The 11,264-nt window shown below is 28.4% G+C and overlaps 1 protein-coding gene across 1 annotated transcript; it reads left to right on the forward strand.

Moving 5' to 3' along the window:
* The first annotated feature begins 4,095 nt into the window (after nucleotides 1-4,095).
* Nucleotides 4,096-10,841, forward strand: LOC115719613 (linoleate 13S-lipoxygenase 2-1, chloroplastic). Its single transcript, XM_030648716.2, has 8 exons — nucleotides 4,096-4,650; nucleotides 5,766-6,046; nucleotides 6,418-6,655; nucleotides 7,612-7,938; nucleotides 8,034-8,119; nucleotides 8,599-8,709; nucleotides 8,803-9,104; nucleotides 9,642-10,841. Exons 1-8 carry the CDS (start codon nucleotides 4,233-4,235, stop codon nucleotides 10,666-10,668), a joined length of 2,790 nt encoding a protein of 929 aa, XP_030504576.2. The 5' UTR covers nucleotides 4,096-4,232; the 3' UTR covers nucleotides 10,669-10,841.
* The last annotated feature ends 423 nt before the right edge of the window (nucleotides 10,842-11,264 follow it).

Raw genomic sequence — 11,264 nt, forward strand, 5'->3', positions numbered from 1 at the left:
ACGATGGAGAGAAAAGGATATGGAATCCAACGGCTTAGATTTAATGCTTTATTATTTTCTCCAAATTTTGCTTTTGCCGCCAAAATATGGATCAAATCTCAACCCTTGAATAATAGAGTGTGTGGAAAACCGTTGGATCTGAACATCATCAGGATCATAAATTAAGCCTAATTAAGAACAATTTTGTTTTCAATATTGCTAAAAATATATTTTAGTGTGTCTAAAACATCATTTAAGAGTTCTTTCAAAAAAAAAAAAAAATAATCATTTAAGGACCCTTTTAAAAAAAAATCATTTAGGATTTATTATGATGGTATTTATTAAGAGATAATTACATTAGACGCTATTTTTTACGGATTTTTTTACGTTTGAAGAATTTTTTTTATATTTTTACAGTTTTTTATAGAAACAACAAGAAAACTATATAAAGATAACATGAAAATAACATCAAAACAATAATAAAAGATAATACACAAATAACGAAAAATCAATAACAAATTAACAAAAATATAACATAAAAAAGATCGTATTTTCTGTAAATAAAATAAAAAAAATAGTAAAAATATTTAAAATTCCGTAAAATCGTATTTTTGTAATTTTTTTTATTATTTTTTGTGTATTTATAAAATAATCTCATTTTTAAAAGTATAGTAAAGGTTATAATTACAATTCAAGCTGTAGTACTGAACTATTTTATATATTTAGATTTTAAAACATATTAATTAAATTGCTCACACTACATTAATTTTTTATAATATAATTTTTGCAGTTTTAAAATTTCATAGTTCAACTAAAATATAAAATTTTTTAAAAGTATAAGCATGGTCTCAATATTAATTTATACTAATAACACTTTGTAATATTGCTCTTCACTAATACTTTTTGTTATTTTTATTTTTTAATTTCACATGATTTTTTACTTTGTTTTGGACATGAGTGAGACCCAATTAAAGAGAGAAAGATCATGGGCTTAAAAAAACTTGCTCTTGTGGGCTTGGGCTTTGTATCTTATATTTCGGTTTTAAATTTGATTTTGTTATTTATTCCATCTTTTAATTTTATCATTTTGTATTATGAATTTGTAATTTAATACAAAATTATAACCAATTATATTTTTTAAAATTAAATAAATTTTAAATTTATACAATATAGTTTAGTTCTAATTATTTATTCAAACCTATTTAAAACTAACCCAAACACATTAATTTTCGAATACCGTATATGGTATGTATTGCTTAATATTTTACACTATTTTTTATGTACAATTGAAGTGTGTAAGAAATCATTACTATTTTGACAATATTAATGGTACCTTATCACTTGTCATATATACGCCCATGAGTCCATGACATTATCATTATCATTATCCCTTTTTTAAAAGAGGGTCATTAATTATGTGCCACCCACATTTATTTACAATTATCATTTTCTCTCAATAATGGAAGGAGTAGTATTTATTATCTTTTAAAAGATTGCATTATATAAATAAACAACGATATTTTATAATAATTATAAAATTTAATACTTAATAACAATAATAATAATAATATGATACTTCTAAGTGGTATTAAATATTACTGTACCTTTTAGCATTTTTCATATAAAGAGTGTCTTGATACAAATCGTTCTTTTTCTTTATTTGTATCAATACACATTCTTAGCTTTTTTTTTTTATTATTTTGAAATGAAATATAAACTTCATTAAAATTTAGCATTCAAAATACAAAAGGTCCTAAAGATCAGGTGGTAAGTTCTGAACATGAATGCTACAATCAGAAAAAAATCGAGAGTCCCTAGCCACATAGTGGGCAACTCGATTAGCTGATCGTTTAATAAAATTAACGGAAACATGTGGAAGATAAGAAAATAAATGTTTACAATCATTGACAACCAACCCAAAAACAGAGGACACACATTCTTAGCTAATATGCGCTTATTGTGGAACATTTAATCTCAATTTTTTAGGATGTTATTTATTATAGTAGTAATGAATTTCCTATCAAGGGAGAAAACAAAAAAATAAGTATACGAAGTGTCGCCTCTGAGTCTCCTTCCCTCTGACCAAGGCTTGTCGGTCGTTCTTGGCATGGGCGTGGCTCTAGTTGGGCAGTGATGATGGTCACGCTTTCTTAGGGCTCCGGGGGTCGATTAGGTTTTCTCTCTTTATTTGACATTTTTCTATGTGGTCACAGGTTTAATGGGGTCGATTAGGTGGCCAGGGGTTGGCTTGCATTTTATAAGATAAATTATAGAGAAAATTACATTGTATATCCACTTTACTTTATACGTTTTAATTTTTACCCTCATTTTCATATTTTTTGAAATATACCCATTTTTATAGAGGATATCCCTATTATACCCTTAAGTTAATGAAAATTATGTGCTAGATTTAAGTGGAGGATAAGGGTATATTGGGCAACCCACTCGCAAAAGTGGGTATATTTTAATGAAATATAATATGAGAGTATTTTTAATTAATGGATACAAAAAAGAGGTATTTCTCAACTTATCCCTAAATTATATATTAGTAGCGTTGAGGTGATATGCTTTGTAATTAATAATACTGAATCAACGAATATTAAATTATAACAAAAAATATTTGCGATAATAATACTTAAATGTTTTATTATTTTACAATGTATAATAATAACCATATAAAAATATAAGCTAATTAGGATTTTTTTCCGGCATGAATTTTTTTTGCCGTTAAAATATTTCCCTGAACTATTGAGATTGTTAGATTTAAGGACTTTTATCTAATTTTAGTAAAAAAATTCTAACATGGATGAAAGTTCAGGGGACATGATTTAGTACATATCAAAGTTTGAGGGGCATGATTTGGTAGATATCAAAGTCTGGGGAGCATAGTTTAGTACATAAACAATCACCGAAACAATAAAATTGAATGAAATTAGACAAAATTTCTTAAATCTAACAATCCTAATAGTTCAAGGAGAATTTTTAACGGTCAAAAAAATTTAAGGGTATAATTTGGTACATGTCAAAATTCGGAAGGAAGAAATCCTAATTAGCCAAAAATATAATACCTTTGGGTGTTGTTGGACAATATAGGGGTAGTCTTGGGCAGTAATTTTCTCTCATGAATAAATTCTTTACAACACAAATTACACATTGAAGGAATTATTTACAAAATATGATTTTGTTTTCTTGCTTAATTTATTATTTCTATTTTTGTGGAAGAACTATAGCCATCTTTACTTTTTTTTACCAATATAAAATTGATAAAAAATTAACCACAATGTATACATATAAGATCGTTAATATATATAAGCAAATTAAAATAATACAGTAAACAGGTGATCCATAATAAATATATATGTACAGTAACATTTATTGGTATACGTATTTATGATATATTATCTTAGCTAGTATAGATCTAAATTATTGTGTAAAATCTTATCTTGTTTTGTTACGTACTCATTAAAAACTTTACTTATATTAGCTATTGTAATATTATTATAATAATATATATATATATATATATATATATATATATATATAACACATGCACGTATAGATTGTCGGTATAAGCCAAAATCTTTATTTATTGTTTTGGTTTTTTTTTTTTTTTGAAAAATTGTTAAAAAATATTATTGGTGCTTAGCACTTGTCTAACTATCAATTTGCTATTGGTGTAATTAAATATTCCGTCTCATATAATTTAAGAAAATATTTTTTAAAAAATATTGCGCTAACCAATCGTGATCAACGCCACCTATATATTAGTGTCCAATAATACTATTCTTTTCGCTCCTAAACTTTTTAGACCGTTAAAACTTTTCTCAAAAGACTAAAATTATTGAATTTAAAGAGTTTTATAAAATTTTACTAACAGTTACTTTATGTGGATGAAAATTCAAGGGGGCATAATTATAATCATGATCACGTAACAACATTGGATAAAAAATTTTAAATTCAACAATCTCAATAATTTCGATAAATTTTGACAAATTGAAAAGTTCAAGGGCAAATCCTAATTATTTTATTTTCATTTTTTTTGGCAATGTCATAAAATTGAACAATTAATTAATTACATTATTTATATAATATTATTTCTACAATAATATATATTATCTCGATCGATTATTGCAAATATATATTATATTTCATGTCCCTATCTATACATAGTCATACACAACTTCATTTTACTATATAAAGAGTAGAGATATCAATACAATCTTCAAACCAATTCATCCAAAAAGAATAAAACCATGTTGATGCCCCAAGTGATGAACCTGCAAACACGACCTATCCAAACGACATCGTTTTCGAGGTCGTTTAACAACAATCAAAAGTCATTATTCCTTCTTGAGAATAATAATATAGGATCACTAAGTAGTATTAGTAACCCTAATCCATTGTTACTAGTCTCAGCTGGTAATAGAGCTAGGGTTAGTAGTAGTAGTAGTAATCATAGCAAAAGAGGGTTATTTGTTGCTCCAATAAAAGCTATTTTGATTGGAAATATTATTAACAAGTTAACTTCAAATGTTAGGCTTGTTGTGACTGTTTTACCAACCCTTGGTGGGGTTTTGACTAATGTTGGTATTGGAAAAGGAATTGATGATGCACAAGACTTTTTTGGTCATTCACTTCTCATTGAGCTAGCCAGTGCTGAACTTGATCCTAGTAAGAATAATATATCTATATATATATTTAGTATGATTCTATGTTATATATGTGAGTATAGTCTCAAACATTTGATTTTGTTATTATATATGTATACCAAGTGCGCTATATGTAAATATACAGGCCTAACTTGGGTATAGGCGGGCTGGATTTGTGCCAGGCTTGTGTCTAGGGCTCACTTAATCCAGGGTTCAAAAATTTATTTTTTCTTTTAAAAATACATATTTTTTTAATGATTTTGAAAAATACTATTTTTTTAATAAGGGTCTAAAAATAATTGTTCTCTTATGAATTACTACATTTCAGGATTGACCCTGCCTGTGCTTAGGGCCGACTTAGCATAGGGAACCAAAGAAGAAAAACTTTATCTTTTTAAATTATACATTTTGTTTTACTAATTTTAAAAAATACCATATTTTTTTTAAACAAAAAGCCCAAAAATAGTTTTTTTTTCCTATGACGAGAGCCAGTCCTAGGTATAGGCAGGCTAGATCCGCACCTAGGACCCACTCATTTTGAGGTCCAAATAAAAAAAAATTACCTTTTAAAAAAGAGGAAATTACACTCTATACCCTTTTTATATTGTCCTCTTTTATTTTTACCCTCTTTTTTAAAGTCTATTATTTTTACCTCTTTTTTTAAACATTGTACTAATTTTGTCCCTATCAGTTCAAGATACTCTCCATGTAACTCTCTTATGTCAGGGTATTTTGGGTACAATACATATAAAAAGAGGTATGTTTCAAATAAATATAAAATTAGAGGTAAATTTGATTAATTGATTAATAAAAGGGGTATTTTTCAACTTACCCCTTTAAAAAATACTATATTTTTAAAGTAAGGGCCCAATTTTTTTTTTCCTATGACCTATTTCAACTTAGGACCAGTCGTGCTTATGACCCATAAATATATGTTGTATATACTATATAAATAGATAAATTGATTCGTGCTATATACATATGTAAAAATTAAAGTTTATATTTATTAAATATAAAATTTGGCTATAAAGTCTATATTGAATCCTCTTTCTCAATAAGCACTAATTATTATTATATGTACTTTCCCTTAATTACACATATAATTATTAATTGGCAAATGCTATGTTTCATATGAAGAAAGTGGATCGGAAAGGAAGAGGATCAAAGGGTATGCACACAAAACCAGTCTAATTGATATTCTTGGTAAGGTGACATACGAAGTAGATTTTGATATTCCAAAGGAATTTGGAGAGCTTGGGGCAATTCTTGTAGAGAATGAGCATCACAAAGAGATGTTCCTCAAGGACATTAAGATTGACGGCGAGGGCTTGCTTAATGGCCCCGTTACTATCAATTGCGAATCTTGGATTCATTCCAAGAGTCAGAATCCTCAAAAACGAGTCTTTTTCACCAATAAGGTACGTACATGACTCTAAAATTGTTGTCTCATCCCTTAAAACACATTTTGATGTATTTTTATGTTGTACTCTTGTTAATTTGTTGTTAATTTTTTATTATTTGTATGATTTTTTGTTGTTGTTTTAATGTTATTTTTTTGTTACTTTTATGTAGTTTTCTTATTGTTTTTATAGAAAACCGTAAAAATAATGTAAAAAAAAAATCTTTGAACGTAAATAATGTATTATGTAATTATCCAAAAAAAAATCGTAAAAATTAAAGAAAGGTTATTAGGCCTCTCAGGGAGAGGGGTCTTGCGCCTGGCCATGTGTATATACGACTACACTCTTTTTGGTATAAAATTTTAAAATAATTTTGTGTAACTATGCAGTCATTCTTGCCATCGAATACTCCAAGTGGATTAAAGAAACTGAGAGAAGAGGATCTAAAGAGCCTAAGAGGAAATGGTGAAGGACAACGCAAGAAGCATGAAAGAATCTACGACTATGATGTGTACAACGATCTCGGGAGTCCTGACCTAATGTCCGATCTCAAAAGGCCAGTTCTTGGTGGCAAAGAACACCCTTACCCTAGACGTTGTAGGACCGGTCGACATCCTTCCAGATCAGGTAACTGAGACTCAATTCAAAATATAATATATATTTTTTTAATTTATATATATAAAATGATAAAATTCTAACTCATTTGAAAAGTTTATGTATGTGATGAAAAAAAAATATATTTTTCTAAATATTTTGAATCTCTTTGATTGGGAGACATAAGCCTAAACTTGAACACTACTACTAAGCCATGTTTGGAACTCCGGATAAGAACTTTGGATTTGATAAAATAATCCTAAGCCATGTTTGGTAATTTTTTGAGTTAGATCAAATTAAATCCCAAAAGCTTGACTATTTTAACCCACCAAGATGATGGTTTAATTTAGTCCAATGGTGCTCTTTTTATTTTTATTGTTTAAGCTTATTTTAAAATATATAATATTTATTTATTTAATTTTTGAAAATATGTTATATTTACTATCAAAAAATTCAAATATTTTTTATTTACTTAATTTATTTTGAATATATTCTTATTTTCATTACATACAATTATTTAATCTAAAATAGTATTTTTTATTTCTTAAAAAATTATAAACTTATTTAAAAATATTTTATAATTTATTCAATCTTACATTACACCAAACATATTAAATGAGACCTTAGGTGACGTTTGGTTGGGAAGAATAATAACATATCGAAATAAAAATAAAATAAAATAAAATTTAAAATGCATAGAAAAATTATTAAATTTTTTCTTATCATGCATTAGAATGATTTTTCTTTCCATTTCAAAATAGAATAGTCATTCCACTAAAATAGTAGAAAGACCATTCTATTGGAATAACGTTTCAATACTTTAATATACAACCAAATAAAAGAATGAAATGAAAATTATTTAATTTCTATTTCATTCAATTTCATTACTTCCAACTAAACAGTAAACACCACCTTATCCACTATCGAAATGACACCACATCATTATTTTTTTTACTTTTTGCGGAAATTAATAATGAAATTAATTACAGATCCAAAGACAGAATCAAGATTATCATCGGACGTACTTTTCTACATACCTAGAGATGAAAACTTCTCAGAAATAAAACAAATGACATTTGGAGCAAAGACACTATTCTCAGTTATGCATGCATTGGTACCATCACTAGAAGGACTTTTAGTTGATAAAGAAGGCTTCCCATATTTCACAGCCATTGATACACTCTTTGATGAAGGCATCAAAATCCCACCAAATCATCACAACAAATCTCTTCTCAAATCCGCCTTACCAAGGTTGGTCAAGGCTGCTTCTGATGTTGATGATGTTCTTCAATTCGTTCCTCCCGAACCAATGGACAGTAAGTATATTCATAATGATATGTGCACACATAAATTACGGTAATAATTTTTTTTTGCTATTTTTATTTAATAAATTTGTTATTATTATTTTTAGGGGACAAATTCTTTTGGTTAAGGGATGAGGAATTTGGAAGGCAGACTCTAGCTGGTCTTAATCCACATGGCATTCAATTGGTTACGGTAATAATTATATTTTAATTTTAAAATATATAATTCATTTACTAAAATTAGAAAATAATGTTATTTTCTAAAAAAAAATGATAATAATCATAATAATAAATAAATAGTGTTCTTGCTATTCTAAATGTTCAATGTGCAATACAAAAAAATAATTATTTTTAGTGATAATTTTTTAATTATAACATAATTTTTTTGTGATTAATTGTGACTTTTAGTTACAATAAAAGATTACTTGTGACTAAAGCATAGTATTTAAATACAATTTATTACTATTTTATTTTTAATCACAACAAATTATAATTTTTGTGATTAATACATTTAGTCACAGACCTTTTAATCACAACATAGGAATGATAATTTATATTAATTAATCACAATTATTTTACTTTTAGTTACAATGTAAATTTTTTGTAGTGATATATTTTAATACTGTAATTAATTATACTTATATATAAACGATATATGTAATTTATGTGCAGGAATGGCCACTAAAAAGTAAACTTGATCCAAATGTGTATGGCTCAGCAGAATCAGCAATCACCAAAGAAATTATTGATAAAGAGATCAAAGGTTTCATGACTGTTGAAGAGGTACACTAATTAATAAATTACTATATATATTTGTATATGTAATATTTTGTAATTCATAATAAATAAATAAAAATATAACAATTTATAATGCAGGCAATAGAACAAAAGAAGTTGTTTATGTTAGACTACATGGATTTGTTATTACCATTTGTGGAAAAAGTAAGAGAACTTGAAGGAACAACTTTGTATGGATCAAGAGCATTGTTTTTCCTGACTGAAGAAGGTACATTAAGGCCTTTGGCTATTGAGCTCACTAGACCACAAATGGATGATAAGCCACAATGGAAGCAAGTCTTTACACCTACTTGGAATGCAACTGGTGATTGGCTATGGAGGCTCGCGAAAGCTCATGTTCTTGCTCATGATTCTGGTGTTCACCAACTCGTTAGTCACTGGTCAGTATTATATGATACATATGCTCTCATAAATTATACTAAAATATTAGGTAATTAGTTAAAAATTTTGTTTTCTGAACTTCGGTACATGTACCAAATTTCTCCCCCCCCTCCCGTGAAATTTTGTAGACTGTAAAAAATGTCACCTAAACTATTGAGATTGTTGGATTCAAATTTTATTATCCAATTTTACTAATGGAGGCTTAACATGGATGAAAGTTTAAGGGATACAATTTATTACATATCAATTAGTTCTGAGGCACAATTTGGCACATGGGCAATCCCCACATTAGTAAAATTGAATAGAATTGGATAAAAATCCTTAAATTCAACAATCTCACTAGTTCAAGAGAATTTTTAAAGGCTTGAAAAGTTAAGGAGGCAAAATTTACTACATGTCAAAATTTAAAAGGAAAAATTCTAATTGGCCAAAATATTATACACACTAACGTGAAATAAATTCAATTTTTTAATTAACAGTGCTAAATTACATTTAAGAATCACATTATTAATATTAATTTTGTGTTTTTGTTTTAGGTTAAGGACACATTGTGTGACAGAACCATACATAATAGCAACAAAAAGGCAACTGAGTGCAATGCACCCTATATTTAGATTGTTGCACCCTCATTTTAGATACACAATGGAAATCAATGCCTTAGCTCGTCAACTACTAATAAATTCAAATGGAATAATAGAAAGCACATTCTCACCTGGTAAATTCTCAATGGAGATAAGTTCTGCTGCTTATGACAAACTATGGCGATTCGATCATGAGGCCTTGCCAGCAGATCTTATAAGCAGAGGAATAGCAACAGAGGACCCTGACTCTCCACATGGCCTGAAATTAAACATCGAAGATTACCCTTTTGCCAACGATGGCCTCCTCATCTGGGATGCCCTTAAACAATGGGTTACTAGTTATGTGAACCACTACTACTCAGATTCAAGCCAAGTTGAGTTAGATGAGGAGTTGCAATCTTGGTGGACAGAAATTCGAACAGTTGGGCATGAAGATAAGAAAGATGAGCCATGGTGGCCTACTCTTGAGACACCAGAAGACCTTATTCAAATTCTAACAACTATAGTTTGGGTGACATCCGGTCACCATGCAGCTGTAAACTTTGGTCAATACACGTATGCAGGATATTTCCCTAACCGAGCAACAATAGCTAGAACCAATGTCCCAACAGAAGATCCCACAGATGAAGAGTGGAAATACTTTATTGACAAACCTGAAGGGACTCTCTTGCAATGCTTACCTTCTAAGCTTCAAGCGGCTAAAGTAATGGCGGTTTTGAATGTGTTGTCTACTCATTCGCCCGAAGAAGAGTATCTTGGGGAGGCTTTGGAGCCTTCCTGGGGTGATGATACTTACATAAAGGCCACTTTTGAACAATTTAGTGGGAGATTGAAGGAGATTGAAGGGATTATTGATGAAAGGAATGGTAATCAAGAATTGAGGAATAGAAATGGAGCTGGGATTGCTCCTTATGAGCTTTTGAAGCCATCTTCTGAGCCTGGTGTGACTGGAATGGGTGTTCCTTATAGTATTTCTATTTAAAGATAATGAATAATTTCAAGTAATAAGGAATGGGGGAAGAGGTTGCACTTGTATTATACATGTGCATGCATGTCTTGTTTCCCAATATTTCCATTTTAAAAGTAATAAATTGTTATTGGTTGTATTTTATAATTAATGGTTTTTCTTTATTAATAAAATATTTTTTTCTCTTATTTATCAAGAGAATTATTAAAGGTCACTACTTAAGAATATTATATCGTGTACTATTAATGGTCTAATTTAATATCAAATCTTACATAGTAATATAATAAATATAAGCATTTATTCTTCTGAGATTGTTTTTATGGCTGAGGGGGAATTTAATCATTGTCCGACTTTGTTGTCTGTATATCCTTATTTTAAGGTGGGGTAAGTTTCGTTCAAATAGGCAGACTTAGGGGTGTTGAGGGAGGGCTAAAGCCCACCCTGAGATTTGAAAATATATTAATATACAATTGTTACTTTCATATATATATATATATAAAGTAGTTAAATAAAACAACTGATTAATGCTTTCAATTTACATGGGAGGTCATGTTTTGAATTGGGAAATTTGAATTTCTATGTATTTTTTAAGAAATAATTAGTTAGGGAAA

The sequence above is a fragment of the Cannabis sativa genome, chromosome 2 (assembly GCF_029168945.1).
Source record: "Cannabis sativa cultivar Pink pepper isolate KNU-18-1 chromosome 2, ASM2916894v1, whole genome shotgun sequence".
NCBI classification, from domain to species: domain Eukaryota; kingdom Viridiplantae; phylum Streptophyta; class Magnoliopsida; order Rosales; family Cannabaceae; genus Cannabis; species Cannabis sativa.